The following is an 18356-nucleotide window of genomic DNA, read 5'->3' as shown; positions in this document are numbered from 1 at the left end:
CGCTCAGCTGGAGCGACCGAGCGGTGCCAGGCCAGGTGTGTGCGTCCGTCGGTCTTTCCGTGCCCACGCCGGAGACCAGCCCGGAGGCCGCCTGGGCCTATCCCTGCGCCCGGCACCATGACGCAGGAGTCTGCAGCCCCGAATACCCCGCCCGCCTCGCAATCCCCTACGCCGTCCGCTCAGTTCCCCCGAAACGACGGTGACCCCCAAGGGCTGTGGATTTTTGGGTACGGCTCCCTGGTGTGGAGGCCCGACTTCGCCTACAGCGACAGCCGTGTGGGCTTCGTGCGCGGCTACAGCCGCCGTTTCTGGCAGGGAGACACCTTCCATCGGGGCAGCGACAAGATGGTGAGCATCCAGCCGTGCCCAGGGGAGTGAGGGGGTTGGGGGCGAGATACTGGTGCCAGTGCCCTGGAATGTCCTGGGCTTTCTGGGCCAGTGGAAGGAAATGTGTGACCCCGTGTCTGGGGTTTGTGGCTTAAATGTATGTGCCCAGTGCATCACTGTGATGGCTGGAGTCTGTGAACCTGTGGATTCCTGTGTTGCTCACCAATTGGGACAACTGCCATCTGTCTTACTATTTCTCCTACATCTGTGCATCAGTCCCCCACCTTCCCCTGCATGAGTGGGACTCTCAGCATGCAGAGTGGATTCTCTGAGGCCCAGCCAGTGGGATTGATAAAGGTTTCCTGGCTGATGGCAGAGCTGATTTCTAACTTGTCTGTTTCAAAATCTTTCTTCCCTCCCTAGCCTGGCCGTGTGGTGACGCTCCTTGAAGATCATGAGGTAAGTGCCTGAATCATGAAGGGGACCCTGGCCCAGTGTGAAGGGGAACGGGCAGATAGAGCTCATAGGCTCTTGGCTGCAGGCTAGCTCTGTTGGATGCTTCTCTGGCAGAGTAGAAACATGGTCTAGTTCAGTGCTTCTCACCAAATCACATGAGGATCTTGTTAGAATGCAGAACTTAGTTCAGTAGCATGAGAGTGGGTCCTAAGATGCAGCATTCTAATAAGCTTACTAGCAATGCCACCACATCCTGGACCACACTTTGAGGAGGAATCCTGTCCTCCCTGGTAGTAGACCACTTTGTCAACTTTTCTTTTCTTTCTTTTTTTTTTTTTGAGACAGAGTCTCACTCTGTTGCCCAGACTGGAGTGCATTGGTGCGATCTTGGCTCACTGGAACCTCAGCCTTCCAGGTTCAAGCGATTCTCCCACCTCAGTGTCCCAAGTAACTGGCATTACAGGCATGCACCACCACACTTAGCTAATTTTTGTATTTTTAGTAGAGATGGGGTTTCACCATATTGGCCAGGCTGGTCTTAAACTCCTCACCTCAAGTGATCTGCCTACCTCAGCCTCCCGAAGTGCTGGGATTACAGGCGTGAGCCACTGTGCCCAGCCTCAACTATTCCTTTTTAATTTTTTTTAATTGTTTTATTTAATTTTTTTTTTTATATAAAGACGGGGTTTCACCATGTTTGTCAGGCTGGTCTTGAACTCCCGACCTCAGGTGATCCACCCACCTTGGCCTCCAAAGTGGTTGGATTACAGGAGTGAGCCACCATGCCCGGCCCCTTTTTATTTTTTTAAAGACGGAGTCTTGCCCTTATCACCCAGGCTGAAGTACAGTTTTGCGATCTGAGCTCACTGCAACCTGTGTCTCCTGAGTTCAAACAATTCTCCTGCCTCAGCCTCCTGAGTAGCTGGGATTACAGGTGTGTGCCACCATGCCTGGATAATTTTTGTGTTTTTAGTAGAGACAGGGTTTCACCATGTTGGCCAGACTGGTCTCAAACACCTGGCCTGAAGTGATCCACCTGCCTTGGCCTCCCAAAGTGTTGGAATTACAAGCATGAGCCATTGCACCCAGCCTTTCAACTTTTCTTAAGAAAAGGGGAACAAGGACTTGAGGTACTGCCACCAGATGGCTCATCAGCCAGCCACAGCCTCCCTTATAGAGCACAGTCCTGGGGTGGGAGTAACATGCTAGGAGAGGGAGGAACAAGGAGCTGTGACAACTGACCATGGGTGTCCTTGTTTTTTCCCAGGGCTGTACTTGGGGCGTGGCATACCAGGTGCAAGGGGAGCAGGTAAGCAAGGCCCTGAAGTACCTGAATGTGCGAGAGGCAGTGCTTGGTGGCTATGATACCAAGGAGGTCACCTTCTATCCCCAAGATGCTCCTGACCAACCACTGAAGGCACTGGCATATGTGGCCACCCCACAGAACCCTGGCTACTTGGGCCCTGCGCCTGAAGAGGCCATTGCCACGCAGATCCTAGCCTGCCGGGGCTTCTCTGGCCACAACCTTGAGTATTTGCTGCGTCTGGCAGACTTCATGCAGCTCTGTGGGCCTCAGGCACAGGACGAGCACCTGGCAGCCATCGTGGACGCTGTGGGCACCATGTTGCCCTGCTTCTGCCCCACTGAGCAGGCTCTGGCACTGGTGTGAGGGGCTGAGCCCCTGTGGGGAATGCCCATGTGGACATCAGGGCCCGTCACCCACTCCAGTGCACAAGATAGACTTGTGACCACTAGAACCCACTGCGTGGACATGGGGGGTAGCTGGAGGTTTCTCTTTCTCAGCCCCTGCCTGTCTGCTAGCCTCCGGCTCTCCTGCTTGACACTGACTTACTACTTGAAACTTTATTTATTGCACCATGTTGGTGTGGGCAGGCGGGGGGGCCTGCCCTGGACACAGGGGTCCTGCTGAGCAGTGGCCCCACCCTGGAACTTGACCAGATTCCCCCCAGTGCTGCTGCTAACCCCACACCACCCAGGCCTCCACCTCCCCAGGGAGTCTCCAAGAGTCTCATCCTCTGCCCAGTCAGCCCAACCATCCATAGCCCTGGGAATTCTTCCTGCCAAGGATCCCAGCACGCTGGATGAGGGATTGTAGGGAGTGAGGAAAAGGGGCCCTGCAAGGACTGAGGCCCTGGCCAGCCCTGCTTCTCCACCAGTTCCCCAGGGCAGAGCTGGGGCTGACGACTAGACACAGCTGCTGAGCCTGGCCTGGGCCTCTTACCCATTTGGTTGTTTCCTTGTCTCTATCTGACTGTCTGGGCCACTCCTGCCTGTGTGTTGGTCTATTCCTGGAAAGCTCATCACTACAGGCCCTGGCACCTTCCCAGTCTGTCCCATACTGTTATCCATAAAACTATCTCTTCATCTATGCTGTGCTGGAATGTGGTTCTTTCTTACATGGGAGTTTGGGGCAAGTGAGGTGGTGATGCCCTGGAAGGCTCCTAAGAGGGAAAAGGGCTCCCTCTTCCTCTCCTTCCCTCTCTCCCAGGGAGGGGCAGCTGGGCAGTCAGAATTACCAGGTTATATCATTCTCATGGGTACAGTTCATGCCTTACGCATGCAAATAATGCCCCCTGAGCTGTGCAGGATTCAGCTCATGCTCTACTTGGCAGCCCTGTGGGCAGTGTCCTTGCCACCAACCCAGACTCTGTTTCATCCTGCTCAGCTGCCCCAGGGAGGCTGGCAGACTTTGTAGCTCAGACCAGCTCTTCCTCCAGCTGTAGGGCCAGCTGCTGCCTCTTCCTAACAGCTAGGCTAGACCCCTAGCATCCTACTAGAGAATGTAGGTTAGGGTAGGATGATGAGAACTTCTAAGGCAAGGGTGACAGCAGGGACCTGTGGCCTGGAAAACCTGGTGTCCCTTTTACTTTCAGAGTCCAGGTGCTCTGGGGCCGTGGTGTAGCCTGAGCCTTCCCCATAACCGTCACCTGCCCTGGCTCACCCACACTGGAGTGCAGGCCCCAGGCTCCTGCCTGTTTACCCCCTGCCTGTACCCGGATGCTCTTCTTGTCCTAGCCCTTGAGGACAGATCACAGCTCCAGGATCTCAGCCTGGCCCTGAGCTCCTCATCAGGAGTGGCCTTTTAGCACTACTCGACCCCTGGACTTGCAGAATGGGGAAAAGCCAAAATGACAGGCTTTAGCAGCAGAAGAGTTTGAGGCCAAGGGCTGGGCATGGTGGCTCATGCCTTATAATCCCGGCATTTTGGAAGGTCAAGGTGGGAGAATTGCTTGAGCCCAGGAATTCAAGACCAGCCTGGACAACATAGTGAGGCCCTATCTCTATAAAAAATACAAAGGAAATTAAAAAAAAAAAAGGCTTCAGAGTCCAACCCAGCCTCCTCTTCATTGTCCAGTCACCTTGGGACAAGCCTTCAGCCCTCTGGGCACGAGTTCACTCTCTATGAGGGGAAAATGCCATGGGATGATGTGTTGGGTGGGATGCGTTGCTGCTGTTATTGTGGCTGATGTCCTGGATTGGTCTGGGTGTCCCCAGTGGGGTCGACTCCGATCAAGTTGGACAGCTATTATGCCTGGGGAGGGTGCCATGGCTGGGCTGTGTGCTCATGTCTTGGTGACCTCGTGTCTTGGCCATTGATGGGAAGAATGGAGCCCAGCCAGGTTCTTCTGGGAGCCTGGTGAGGGCAACACAACAGTAGGAGGCAGCAGGTGGCAGGGAGCCCTGGGCAGCTGCCTCCTACACTTCCTGGGCCTCTCGCCAGACAGCCAGAGCAGAGCCCTGCTCCATCCTGGGAGCTGCTGATGGGGAGGGCTGCTTGTCAGCTGCACAGTGGGGGACTCACATCCTTCAAGCCATTCGATCAGCAAGTATTTCCTAAAACTCCCACTGTGTGCCATATACCATTCCAGGCACTGGGGATACAGTGGTAAAGAACTCCTCCTCCTCGGCTGGGCACAGTGGCTCATGCCTGTAATCCCAGCACTTTGGGAGCCTGAGGCAGGCAAATCACGAGGTCAGGAGTTCGAGATCAGCCTGGCCAACATGGTGAAACCCCATCTCTACTAAAAACACAAAAATTAGCTGAGGATGGTGGTGCATGTCTGAAATCCCAGCTACTCAGGAGGCTGAGGCAGGAGAATCGCTTGAACCCAGGAGGCGGAGGTTGCAGTGAGCTGAGATTGTGCCACTGCACTCCAGCCTGGGTGACAGAGCAAGGCTCTGTCTCAAAAAAAAAAAAAGAACTTCTCCTCCTCAAAGAACGTGGAGTCTAGAAACAGCGTGACAATTCAGCATGGAATGGGAGAAGAGGGCTTTGAGCACCCAGAAAGGGCTCCTGACTTGAGCAGGGCAGTCAGGGAGGGCCTTCTGGGCCTTCTGGGAGAGAGAACCTGAGAAGGGGCCTCTGAGGAACAGAGAGTAAGGGAACAGCATGTGCCCGAGGGGAGGCAAGGTCAGACCAGCTGGAACAGAGCGGCCCCGGGCAGGGGACATGAGCCCGACAGGCAGCAGGACTGCCGGCCCGGGGAACTACACTGTGCCTTGCTGCGGGTAGCATTCCTCCTGGGTCAATGGAGGCCTCTGGTTGATGCTGAGCAGGGCAGAGATGTGCTTAAGAGGGAACACTGGCCGAAGTCAGGTTGGTGGAGAGAGGTCAGAGGGAGGTGAAGGGGGCCCAAGCCGAGGCATGCCAGCGGGAATGGATAGGGGAGGGATTGCAGAATGGTTTAGGGGTGAGGTTGACAGCATTTGGTGGCTGCTTGGATAAAAAGAGTGAAGGGAGGGTAGAGACAGTAGGGCTGGGGCAGTGGCAGATCTGGAAGGGGTGGGAGGAGATAGCCTTGCGTTTCAGTTAGGGGTGCCTATGTGGGGAGCGGCGACTTCCACAGGGATGTTCAGGGCCACTGGATATGTTGGTGTGGGAGTCAGGAGAGAAATTTGGGCTGGAGTTAGAGCCTTGGGAACCATAGATGTGGAGACAGGGCTTAAAGCCCTGGGAGGGGAGAGAGAGGAGAACAGGGCAAAGTTAGGCCCCGAGGAGTCCAGCCCCAGTGGTCTGAGCAAAGCAAGAAGAGGCATCAGGAACAAGCGCTGGAGAGGTAGGCGGAGAACCAGGAGAGGGTGGTGTGCGGAGTGCCGAGGTGGAAGGGGTTTCTGGGAGGCGCACAACATGGTCATACTGAGATGTCAAGGGAAAAGAGCTTGGAAGAGCGTCCACTGGATGAAACGCTGGGGGTCCCTGAGGCCTCAGTGAGAGCAATTTCAGGAACAGTATGGAAGCCACGGGGCAGGGCTGAGGAGCCAGTGGGACGGGGAGCAGCTTTCAGGAAACGTTGTTGCTAAGAAGAGAGAGAAACAGAGAGATAACTGAGGCCATGGGAGGCGCAGGGGTCTCAGGACTCCTTCACAAATGAAAAATTGTGGAGGACTCCAAGAGCTTTTGTTTATCTGGGATATAGTTATTAACATTTACTATAGTAGAGGCCGGGTGCGGTGGCTTACACCTATAATCCCAGCACTTTGGTAGGCCAAGGCAGGAGAATCACTTGAGGCCAGGCATTAGAGACCAGCCTGGCCAACATGGTTGATTCCCATCTCTACTAAAAAGACAAAAAATTAGCCAGGCGTGATGGTACATGCCTGTAATCCCAGCACTTTGGGAGGCTGAGGTGGGAGGACTGCCTGAGCCCAGGAGTTCCAGACCAGCCTGGGCAACATAGTGAGAACCCGCCTCTAAAAGCAAAAAGAAAAGAAAAGAAAATGAAATTAAGAAGTTTAAAACATTTATTAGCTAAATTAAAAATAAAAAAATAAAGTCAAAAGCTGGTACAGTGGTGTGCACCAGTAGTCCCTGCTACTTGGGAGATTAAGGGAGGGTCACCTGAGCCCAGGAGTTCAAATCTAGTCTGGGCAACATAGCAAGAACCCACCTCTAATAATAATAATAAACATAGACCCGTTACATGCCGACATGTTTTTAAAAGAAAAATAATTTTATTTTGCAAAACAAGCTTAGTGAAAAGAATGGCATTGTTTGATATTTTTAATGTCTGACTTAATAGAAGCCAGATTCTTACCCACTCCTGCATTTAATCTGTTACAAGTTCACATATCATTTAGGCTCTGAAAAATTCCACTGAACACTCATGAGGAAATGAGAGTAAAAAAAGACAAACACAGACCCTTGAGAAGCTTTTGGGGACCTCCAGAGATCCTTGGGCCATACTTTGAGAACTTCTGGTGCAGAAACATTTAAAAAAATGTTTTCTGGCTAGGCACGGTGGCTCACACCTATAATCCCAGCACTTTGGGAGGCCAAGGTGGGCGGATCACTTGAGGTCAGGCGTTCAAGATCAGCCTGGATAACATGGTGAAACCCCATCTCTACTGAAAAATACAAAAATAGTCAGGTGTGGTGGTGCACATCTGTAGTACCAGCTACTTGGGAGGCTGAGGCAGGAGAATCACTTGAACCCGGGAGGCGGAGGCTGCAGTGAACCAAGATTGTGCCATTGGACTCTGGAAGACAGAGCAAGACCCCGTCTAAAAAAAAAAGTTTTCTGTTTGTTTCTTTTCCTCTTTAGTTGGGAAAGACTTGAAAGCAGGGTGATGTGTGGGTGCCCAACCTTAAGCCGCAGCATTAGGGAATTTCAGAGTTAGCAGGGACTGCAGAATCATCCCATTCGTGCCTCTAGGGTGTCCTGCTGGAGAACCAGGAGTTAATGGGAAGGACCAGCTGATTCATTGCTTTCTATTGAATCTACAACAGCCCAGGGCCCTTGGCCTCCAACTGCCATGGGCAGCAGAAAAACACAACCACCCCTGTACCTGGCCTGGGAAGGGTAACGGGAGCTCAGGTGTGGGCAAGGCTGGCTGGCTCTGGGGGCCTTAGAGAAGCAGTAGAAATACACAGATAGGAGAGGTATTCTGGCAAAGGAGAAGGGGCCACGCTGAGTGGCTGAGCGGCTGTCGTGCTGGGCACTGGGGAGGAGGCAGGAAGCTGCTCTGGGGTCAGATAGTGGAGGAAGTGTTCCACATTCTCTTGTAGAGAAGTTGACTTCTGTAGTGATGTTTGTGTTCTTTTCATGTTTTCCTTCCCACTGAAGCGTCTCTTGTTTGTTTTGCTCTTTTGTTTGCTTTGTCTGCTTTAAGGTAGACTCGCATCTTGTTCAGGCCCGGAGGCTTGTGCTTGTAGCCAGAGAAAGATGGTTTGCCAGCACAAGACATGGTGGGAGACTGTCGAGATGTTCCAGGCAGGTGCTGGCGAGGCCTGGAGGAAAGGCAGGAGCTGGGACGGTGGTGAAACGGCCTCCAGGAAGCCTGCTGGAATTCGAGGCAAGCCGGAGGGAGGAGATTGGGGATCCCAGGATTTTGCCAAGAGGGTGGGGTCGCTAATCAGCAAGGGAAAGGGACCATGCAGGAGCATGTAGCAAACACCAGTCTGGCCTTTGTGTTCCTTTCTAGGGCTGGCAGGGGTATCTCCAGGTTGTCCCTTACTGGGCTACAGGAAGGACAGGATTCCTCTGGGGGCTGTCGTGCCCTTGCAGAGGGAAATGTCAGTTGGAGAGGCAGAAGGTGTGGGAAGAAGGACCACAAATCCGGGAGACCCCCATTCCCCAGGCCTGGATCTGAAGAGGGTTCAGATGCTCCGGGGCATTGGTCCAACTCCAGTGGCCAGGAGAGGGAGGCAGTGGTCACAGGGTGTGTCCCAAATGGCCAGAGAGAGTGTGAGCAGAAGGCCCTGCTGCACCCCTAAGGGTAGGACGACAGCGGACCCCAGCATGCCCAGGTTAGCCCTAGTTTACTATGTTGTTGTAGAGTAATTATGACTTTGACTCTCAAAAGTGTCCCAGTTTGGATACTAAATTACACGGTGGCTGTAAGAGATCTAGGACACAGCAGGGTCGCTTTATTAGTGGAGTTGGTGGCCATCAGACAGGCTTGGCCAAAGCCTGCAGGAGCCTGTCCCCTACCCTTCACCTCCAGCCCAGAGGCAGGGGCTCCGCTCAGGGCACAAAGCCCAAGGTGGCAGCCAGGGTGGGCCACTGTCCTCCGTCCTTCCTCTTGCTGCCTGTGGAGAGTCCCCAGCAGGCCAGTCATTCGTCCTCAGCCCACCCTGGCCTCATCCTTGCCCCAGGCATTTCCTTGGGCATGAGGAGAACATGACACACCCTGACGGCTCAGCCAGGTCCCCAGCCCTTCCTGGTGGCACCATCTTTACCCCAGGAAATTTAATCTTCTGTCCCACCCCAGCTGATCCTGCCACTTCTCCTTCACCTGGGACTCTGTGCTGTGCACTCCTGGCTCTCACCCCCTGTGCCTCTGTTCCTCTGCCTGGCACTGCTGTCCCTATTTTGGCTCCATCCTGGGTCCTGCCCCTTGCCAGGCCTCTGCCTGGACCATCTGCTCCACAGGAAGTTTCAGCCCTGAGGTGCCCATGCCCACAAGCTCACCCCAGCCCTGACACTCACCTCCCAGCCAAGCCAGGAACCTGGGGCCGGCCTCTCTCAATCCTCACAACCCTGCCAATCTCACCAAGGATTTGTGGTGCCTGCTCTGCTGCCACCCCCAGCTGCCACTCTTTCCCTGGGCTAGTGTCATGACCTCCAAATGCATCTACCGTCCCATTCCGTGCCCTGAATATTCATTTTCCACATAATTTAAAATGCAGGTCTGGCCAGGCCCTCCACATGGACAACCTGAGCCCTGCTCTCCCCTGACCCCAGCCACCTGCGACCCATCCTGCCTCAGCCTACCTGTGGCCACTCAACCATTGCTCCCGCTGCTGTGCCGACAGAGATGCCCCTCCAACCACACCTTGCCCACCTTCACACCCCTCAGGACCCACCCCAGCTTCACCCTGCCACTGCCCTGCCACCTGGTGCCCTCTGCAGTGCTGCCCCTGCCACCTCTGCCCAGATCTGTTCAGTGCCCAGCACCTGTTATTGGCTTGATCTACTTGCAGGTCTGTTCCCACTAACTCAAACACTCCCAAGGGCAGGAACAGTTTACCCCAGCATGGAGCACAGTTCTGGAGCCCCAGGAGGAGCTCAGAGGACCTATGGGAAATTATGGTTCCTATGGGCAATGACCCTCCTGAATGTGACGTCACATGTCACCTTGAAGGGAAAGACCGAATAAAAACCTCAATCATATTCAAGGGTAAGCACCAGCTTGTCTCCCCAGGCTATTATTCAATCTGAAGGTTTCCATGCAAAGCGCAAGAATGTGGGGCTGGAAGCCACATGAGCAAGGGCAGACCAGCCAGGCATGGCGGCCCCAGCAGGTGCCTGACTGCAGCAGTGCAGACCACATTGCTGGCTCCCACCTCTGCCTTGGATGGGTCCATTTCTATCTCCCTTAATCTGTCTGTGAGAGGCCAGGTGTTCGAATGCATACCAGGGGAAGCGGCTGCCTCTTGCTAGTTCCCCCACCTGGGGTGTTAAGCTAGAGGGGCATTTGCGTGTCTTTCATGGAGTGGCACTCCCACACCCACCATCTCTCTCCCTGTCCCCACAGGAAAGGAGCTTGGCTTTCCTGGGCACAGCCTAATGGTGTTGGTGACTGGGATAGGAAGGAGACTCATGTGTATCCACCTGCAGCTTCCCCCAGCCACAGTCACGTCCAGCCAGGCACAGCCCCTCATGGGGCCCAGTCACGTCCCATGCCAGGCAAAGAGGGTGGAAGGAGAAGAGGAGGGGCTCTGGCAGGAGGTACGGGGAGTCCATGGGTGGCAAAAGCTGATGACAAGCTGCCCACGTGGGATGCCTTCATAGGAGCAGGCCCTTGCCTATGTGGGTTTCCAGAGGGAGACCCAGTTCCTGCTCACAGGCCACCTGCAGCCTGAGCAGCATGCTATGCACTGACAGACAGCAGCTGGTAGGACAGAAACCTGGGACATCCCTGCCATGGGCAGGGGATTTCTCACCTTGGGGATTGTACTCTCCTCTGTTCTCTCATCCTAAAAAGCTCTTCCCTACCAGCTCCAGCCTAGCTAATTTGTCACTCAGGCTTCAGGGCTCAGCTGAGATGTCACCTCCTCTGGGAAGCCTTCCCTGAGCCTTCCCTACCCCTGACCACCTAGGTCTGGCTTCGGGGCCCTGCCATGCATCTCTGACACCTGTACTGTTTCTCTTGCAGCTATGACTGCACCATGTCCTCGTCAATTCCTTCTCATTCCCACTGTGAGCCCAAGAGGCAGGGACCAAGGTCCTGATGCATCCCAGCAGGGCCTGCACACAGCAGGTATTTATGTCATGTTGGTTGAATGAAAGGCCTCTCACCCAGCAAGAGGCGGGCACTGATGAGGGGACCTTAAGGAGTGCTCTGGGCTGTCACCTTAGAAAAGGGAGTGTGCAGAGCAGGGTGGGCTAGCTCAGGATGCAGCCAAGGGGAGGAGGCTGGCCCACCATGACCATCCCACAACTCCACATGCACCAGAGCTGGCCCCCTGGGTTCGGGGCATGAGAATGCTGTTTAGATGCAAAGAAAGAGTCCCGGGCTGGGAGTCTGGAGGTTCCAGTCTGTTTTCAGCTGTGTGTTTTAATCAAGGCACGTTTACTCTCTCTCTGGACCTCTGCCTCCTCAGATGCAAAATGAAGAGCCGGACCGGAAACTCGTTTCCTGCTCAGTTCCAATAGCTCCTCTTTTGCATGAAGCACATGGGCTTGGAGTCAGAGGAACTAGGATCAAGAGCTGGGGCTCCACTTATCGGATGTAAGTCCTTGGCCAGGTTACTTAATCCCTTGGAGCTGCAATTTTCTCACCTGTAGAGCAGGACTGATAACCATAAACTGCCTCTCAGGTTCTTGGGATGAGATATACTTTCAGGTGAAAACACTCTATACACATGCCTTAAAGTGTATGGAGTGTTTTCACCTGAAAGCATATCTCATTAAATCAGAATGTTTCCTCCACTTCTCACACCCCCTGCCAGGTCAGTGAGCTGAGGAGACAGCGGAGGAAGGAGGGCTGGCTGCAGCCAGGCCATTTCAGTTTGTTTATATACGCAATATGTGAATGTTCATTACTATTGTTATTTTTTCTTTTCATTTATGTATTTACTTAGCGACAGGGTCTCCCTATGTTGCGTAGGCTGGTCTCAAAATCTTGGGCTCAAATGATCCTCCCATCTTGGCCTCCCAAAATGCTGGGTTTACAGGCAGGAGCCACCCACCCGGCCTGGTTATTTTTGCTCTCGATAGCATTATTTTCGGCAATACCTGATTAGTTATTGGATGATCGTGTAAGCTCCAAAAGGGCAGGAGCTGGCACACGTTCCTGTTCACTGTTTTTTTTGTTTTTTTGTTTTGTTTTGAGACAGTGTCTCACTCTGTTGCCCAAGCAGGCTGGAGTGCAGTGGCACAATCTCGGCTCACTGCAACCTCCATCTCCCAGGTTCAAGCGATTCTCCTGCCTCAGCCACCCAAGTAGCTGGGATTACAGGTGCACACCACCATGCCCAGCTACTTTTGTATTTTTAGTAGAGAGGGAGTTTCACTGTGATATGGCCAGGCTGGTCTCAAACTCCTGGCTTCAGGTGATCCACCTGCCTTGGCCTCCCAAAGTGCTGGGATTACAGGCGTAAACCATTGCACCCAGCCTACTGTTGTATTCTTGATGGCCAGCTCAGAACCTGGCTTATCTTAGGCCCTTGAAAGAATTTTGCTCAACAAATAAATGGCTAAATGAATTGAACAAAATGAATGAATACATGAATGAATGAACTCCACTTACTTAGCAAGGCAAATAAGGTTGACTGGGGTGAGGGAGAGAGGAAAGATCGAGAGGAGGTGGGTATCAGAAATGTCTCCTGGGCTGTCTAGGCTCTGCTGCAATGGGAGAGGGAGGAGAGAAACAGGGAAAAACAACTAAGGGCAGTTAGACAAGGCCACTTCCCAATTCTGCCTGGGCGAGGTGCCTTGCAGGGGCCCCTGTGCCTGAGCCCTCTCCCTGGTCATGCTCTCCTCCACTTCTCACAGCCCCTGTCAGCTCAGTGAGCTAAGGAGACGGTGGAGGAAGGAGAGCTGGCTGCAGCCAGGCCACTCTGGTTTGTTTACCAACAGCACAATCCTCCTGGGTCATGACACAGCCAGCAGCATCTGACCCAGCTAAATATATCTCCTCTACTGGCCTGGACCACACAGCCAGCCCTTGCAGGCCACGTAGACCAGGGACCACCCGCTCATCCTTTTGGCTTGGCCCTAGGCCTCCTCCTGACCCCAGAGCCCTATGTCTCCAGGGGGCAAACGGCTGATCCTGGTCTAAACTAAACTGCAGTCTCTAGTTGAACCCATGTAGTTTCATCTTGGACAGAATCAGAGGATTTAAGGGGGGAAAACTCTATTTGTCCAGCAGTAAACAATAAAATGGCTCATCTCTCTTGGATGGCATATTTGCAGTCATTATGAATGTTTATGAAGAGTATTTGGTAATGTTAAGAAACATTTTACTCTCTTTATATAACCCTCTATTAGTGTGATTACTGTAGGGTTAAGTGGGACAAAAAGCATACAAAATTAGATATATAATGTGAGTATAATCCTGTTTTTTAAAAAGCATATAAATTTGTCTGGAAGGAATTACAAGAAACTGTCAACACAGTTTGCCTCCCAGGAGGGGAATTGGGCTCCAGGGGATGGGATGGGAGAGAGAATTTTTCTTCTTATGCCCTTTTGTATGTTTTTAATTTTGAACCGTACAAGTTTATAAGTAGAAAATATAATAAAATGCAGATCTGAAAAATAAAGGCTTTTATGCACAAAAAAAGAGGGACCAGAAATAACACTCAGAGGTAAAGAGTACTCATTTAGGTGCTGGGCAGTGAAGAGGGGTTCCCTTTTCTACTAAGAGAAAAGCTGGCCCTATGCCCAGATAAACCAAAACATCAGCCTTACAAACCGGTGCAAGTGACTATCAAAGCTCAGCATCTGAAGCATAACAAAGACACACCTGCCTTAAAATACTTCCCCATGGCACCTGCAATTGCAGCCTTTGGAGTCACTCCCTAGTCTGAAGTACAACTTCTCCAAAGTCTCCTTGCAAACATTCAGGGGCAGGGGATGTTACCGTGTTATTTTTGTGTTTAGTTTTATTTTATTTTTTGAGATGGAGTCTCTCTCTGTGGTCCAGGCTGGAATGCAGTGAAACGATCTCAGTTCACTGCAACCTCTGCCTCCCGGGTTCAAGTGATTCTCTTGCCTCAGCCACCCCAGTAGCATGGGTGCACCATGACGCCCTGCTAATTGTTTTCTTTTCTTTATCTTTGTTGTTTGTTTGTTTGTTTGTTTTTTGTATTTCTAGTAGACGAGGTTTTACCATGTTGGCCAGGCTGGTCTTGAACTCCTGGCCTCAAGCGATCAGCCTACCTCAGCCTCCCAAAGTGCTGGGGTTACAGGTGTGAGGTGCTGCACCTGGCTAATGTTATTTTATCACATGAACCAAATTGAAATAGGGAGACACACTGTAAGAAAGTTTTGACTGGGGCTTGGCATGGTGTCTCATGCCTGTAATCCTAGTACTTTGGGAGGCCAAGGTAGGAGGATCTTTGAGCCTGTGAGTTGGGCAATATAGTGAGACCCTATCTCTACAAAAAAAAAATTCTTTTTTTTTTTTTTTTTTGAGACGGAGTTTTCACTCTTGTTACCCAGGCTGGAGTACAATGGCGCGATCTTGGCTCACCACAACATTCGCCTTCTCGGTTCAGGCAATTCTCCTGCCTCAGCCTCCCGAGTAGCTGAGACTACAGGCGCGTGCCACCGTGCCCAGCTAATTTTTGTATTTTTAGTAGAGACGGGGTTTCACCTTGTTGACCAGGATGGTCTTGATCTCTTGACCTCGTGATCCACCCGCCTCGGCCTCCCAAAGTGCTGGGATTATAGGCGTGAGCCACTGCTTCCAGCCAAAATAAAAATAAAAATAATAATAATAAAAAAATTAAAAAGTTTTGACTGAAGTTATTTCTTGCTATTGAGTTTATTCTTAATTTCCCTTAAAATATAAACTTTCTCCTAATAGCACTGATTATAAAATAGCCCATGATCAAGTAGCAAATTTGGAAAATACAGAATGTTATAAAGAATTTAAAAATCAGTCAGGCATGGTTGCTCACGCCTATAATCCCTGTACTTTAGAAGGCAGAGGCAGGAGAATCACTTGAGTTCAGGGGTTCAAGACCAGGCTGGGCAACACAGCAAAACCCCATCTCTAAAAAAATTTTAAATCAGCTGGGCATGGTGGCATGCACCTATAGTCCCAATTACTCAGGATTCACTTGAGCCAGGGAGGTCCAGGCTGCAGTGAGGTAAGATGGCACCACTGTACTCCAGCCTGGGCGACAGAGTGAAACCCTGTCTCAAAAAAAAAAAATAATAAAAATTGAACCATTTACATCACATCCCTGAGGGAGCAGAGAGCCTGGCACATTCCCGGAGCAAAAAGAAAAACAAAAAGTGATGTGAGCTAGATAACAGTGTTGCAGACTACATTTGCAAGGCCTGAGGACCCCATTAGCTCTGTGGTCTTTGTTGAGCCCAGCGGGAAACCACTAAGAAGTTGGAAGTAGGACAGTGACAGAAGTGTTTTTTGTTTGTTTAGCTGTAGGGTCTTGCTATTGTTGTCCAGGCTGGTACCAAACTTCTGGCCTTAAGCTCCCTCCTCAGCCCCCCAAATAGCTGGAATTACAAGGATGAGCCATGGTGCCTGGCTCAGTGACAGGGTTTTTATTTATTTATTTATTTATTTTAATATATATTTTTTTGAGATGGAGTCTTGCTCTGTCATCCAGGCTGGAGTGCAATGGTGTGATCTCAGCTCACTGCAACCTCCTCCTCCTGCGTTCAAGTGATTCTCCTGCCTCAACCTCCTGAGTAGCTGAGATTACAGGTGCCCACCACCACTCCCAGCTACTTTTTGAATATTTAGTAGAGACGGGGTTTCACCATGTTGATCAAGCTGGTCTTGAACACCTGACCTCAGGCGATCCACCGCCTTGGCCTCCCAAAGTGTTGGGATTACAGGCGTGAGCCACTGCGCCCAGCCGACAGTTTTTAAAGAACACTTGAGCTGAGCCAGGCACGGTGGCTCACACCTGTAGTTCCAGCACTTTGAGAGGCTGAGACAGGAGGATTGCTTGAGCCCACAAGTTTAAGATCAGCCTGGGCAACGTAGTGAGACCCCATATCTAAAAAACAGTTTTAAAAATTACCCAGGTATGATGGTGCACCCTTGTAGTTCCAGCTACTCAAGAGGCTGAAGTAGGAGGATCTCTTGAGCCTGGGAGGCCAAGGTTAGAGTGAGTCATGATCGTGTCACTGCACTTCAGACTAGGTGACAGAGAGACACACCCCGTCTTAAAATAAAACTTGAGCTGTAGATTGTATCGCAATAAGAGGTATCCATTATGTGTGGAGAAATTTTAAAATGAGCTAAAAGGTATCCTGGAATAGGCTGTTCATATGTACTGGAAATTGAAAGGAATATGAGAAATAGGATATGCTAGAAATGCAGAAATCAAATGACAATAAAAAAAGAACTTAGAAATCTTTCATCATTTCACCATCCAGGAAAGTTGACTTCCTTCTAATCCTCCCTCTTTGTGCCCTACTTTTCTCCTAAGAGTATATTCTGAGCATTTCCCCATGATATCAAATATTCTTGAAAATATGATTTTTAATGGCCACTTAGTCATTCTATCATATAGATGTACAGACATTTATTTAACCAGTCCTTTGTTGTGAGGCATTTGGGTTGTTTCAGTTTTTTGCTAGGTTCAATTATGCTGTCATGGACCTTTCATCCAAGTTACATGTAACAAAACTGAGTTCAAAGAAGCATGAAGCAAACAGGAGTCAGTGGTGAAACTCAACAGTTCAGACAGAGGAAGGGAGCTTTGGGCAAGGCTTAGTCAGGGCTCCTGCTCCATTTTCCTGCAGTTCTTCAGGGTTTGTCCTTCTCTGTTTGCAGTGGTACCCTTAGGCTGGCTCCTGTGCAGCCCCTAGGTGATAAACCTTTCTGTTCATGATCATGGGAGTGGCCTCTGTTTTGCTCTGACTGGGCCACCTGATGAAAGGCTAGGTATGGCTGGGCATGGCGGCTCACGCCGGTAATCCCATCACTTTGGGAGGCCAAGGCAGGTGGATCACAAGGTCAGGAGTTTGAGACTAGCCTGGCCAACATGGTGAAACCCGTCCCTCATAAAGATACAAAAAAAATTAGCCAGGTGTGCTGGCGCACGCCTGTAATCCCAGCTACATGGGAGGCTGAGGCAGGAGAATCACGTGAACCTTGGAGGCAGAGGATGCAGTGAGCCAAGATCGCACCACTGCTCTCCAGACTGGGTAACAGGGTGAGACTCTGTCTCAAAAAAGAGAAAAGAAAAGAAAACACCACAGCCCTGCTCACAAATTAATTGGCCAGGCGCGGTGGCTCATGCCTGTAGTCCCAGCTACTCGGGAGGCTGAGGCAGTGGAATTGCTTGAACCCGGGAGGTGGAAGTTATGGGAGCCAAGATCGTGCCATTGTACTCCAGCCTGGGCAACAAGAGCAAAACTCTGTCGCAAAAAAAAAAAAAAAAAAATCTAGTTATGAGGGAGGAAACCTAGCCCCTAGCCCTGACTAGCTTGGGTCTGGGTTCCCTGTCTGTCTGTGAGCAGGCAACTGTGGCAAGACATGTGAGGGTGGCTGTTGCATGATGAAGGGAGATGGGGGGAAATGCTGAGGAGATAATCAAAGAATGTCCTCTGACTACTCAGAGAAGGCCTGTAGACCAGCAGCCTCCTCATCACCTGGGAACTTACTGGACAGCCTGGGAACTTACTGTACATGACTCCTAGACCTATCGGATCAGCCTGCATTTTAAGAAGAGTCCAAGGAGACCGTTTGCACATTAAAGTTGAGAGGTTCTGTCCTCCGGCATCCTTGTGTAGGGATCCCTGAAAACAGAATGGCTGAATCAACAGCATGGATGTTTTAAAAATTCTGAATACTCATTGTCAAATTGTCCCACACAAGGTTCCATCTCTTCTCATTCCCACTCTGGGATCTGGGTGTTTGAGGCCTAAAACTTATGCAATTTGGGGAAGCCCTCTTTAAGAAAAAGAATAAACAAGGATAATAGTGAATATTTAGAATAATAGAAAATTTAAAGATACCTTGACCAGGCATGGTGGCTCAAGCCTGTAATTGCAGCACTTTGGGAAGGCAAGGTGGAATGATTGCTTGAGCTTGAGAGTTGAGACCAGCCTGGGCAACACAGTGAGACCCTGTCTCTACTAAAGTTAAAAAAAAAATATTAGCTGGGCATAATGGTGCACACCTGTAGTCCCACCTATTTGGGGAGCTGAGGTGGGAGGATCACCTGAACCCTGAAAATTGAGGCTGCAGTGAGCCCTAATCATACCACTGTACTCCAACCTGGGTGACAGAGACAGACTCTGTCTCAAAAAAAAAAAAAAAGCCTCAAAAAATCATAACGTTATTGGTTTTAATTATCAATAGGTTGAAACATATGAAACTGCCATATTTGTAAGTAAACTAGTCATATGGTGAAAGAGCCATTCCATGTTGCTCAGCCTACTTTTTCACTACATTCTTGG

At 50.9% G+C, this 18356-nt stretch overlaps 1 protein-coding gene and 1 long non-coding RNA gene across 2 annotated transcripts; both read left to right on the top strand.

Annotated features, from left to right (window-relative positions):
- The first annotated feature begins 5 nt into the window (after positions 1 to 5).
- On the top strand, positions 6 to 3172 carry CHAC1 (ChaC glutathione specific gamma-glutamylcyclotransferase 1). Its single transcript, XM_009005537.6, has 3 exons — positions 6 to 348; positions 751 to 786; positions 2051 to 3172. The coding sequence occupies exons 1-3, from the start codon at positions 118 to 120 to the stop codon at positions 2450 to 2452; spliced, it is 669 nt and encodes a 222-aa protein (XP_009003785.5). The 5' UTR covers positions 6 to 117; the 3' UTR covers positions 2453 to 3172.
- A 7726-nt stretch (positions 3173 to 10898) lies between these two features.
- LOC144577347 (uncharacterized) lies at positions 10899 to 13546 on the top strand. The gene is made up of 2 exons (XR_013521033.1): positions 10899 to 11007; positions 11351 to 13546. It is a non-coding gene; the product is annotated as an uncharacterized LOC144577347 (long non-coding RNA).
- Positions 13547 to 18356: the final 4810 nt, after the last annotated feature.

Source organism: Callithrix jacchus, chromosome 8 (genome assembly GCF_049354715.1).
Source record: "Callithrix jacchus isolate 240 chromosome 8, calJac240_pri, whole genome shotgun sequence".
Taxonomy (NCBI): Eukaryota; Metazoa; Chordata; class Mammalia; order Primates; family Cebidae; genus Callithrix; species Callithrix jacchus.
This window is presented reverse-complemented; position numbering and strand designations above follow the sequence as displayed.

Excerpts from the sequence above, each read along its gene's own strand:
- CHAC1 (XM_009005537.6), top strand. The coding sequence starts at position 118 with ATGACGCAGGAGTCTGCAGCCCCGAATACCCCGCCCGCCTCGCAATCC. Across the intron at positions 349-750 it reads ATCGGGGCAGCGACAAGATG|CCTGGCCGTGTGGTGACGCT; the intron begins GTGAGCATCCAG and ends TTCCCTCCCTAG. Across the intron at positions 787-2,050 it reads CGCTCCTTGAAGATCATGAG|GGCTGTACTTGGGGCGTGGC; the intron begins GTAAGTGCCTGA and ends GTTTTTTCCCAG.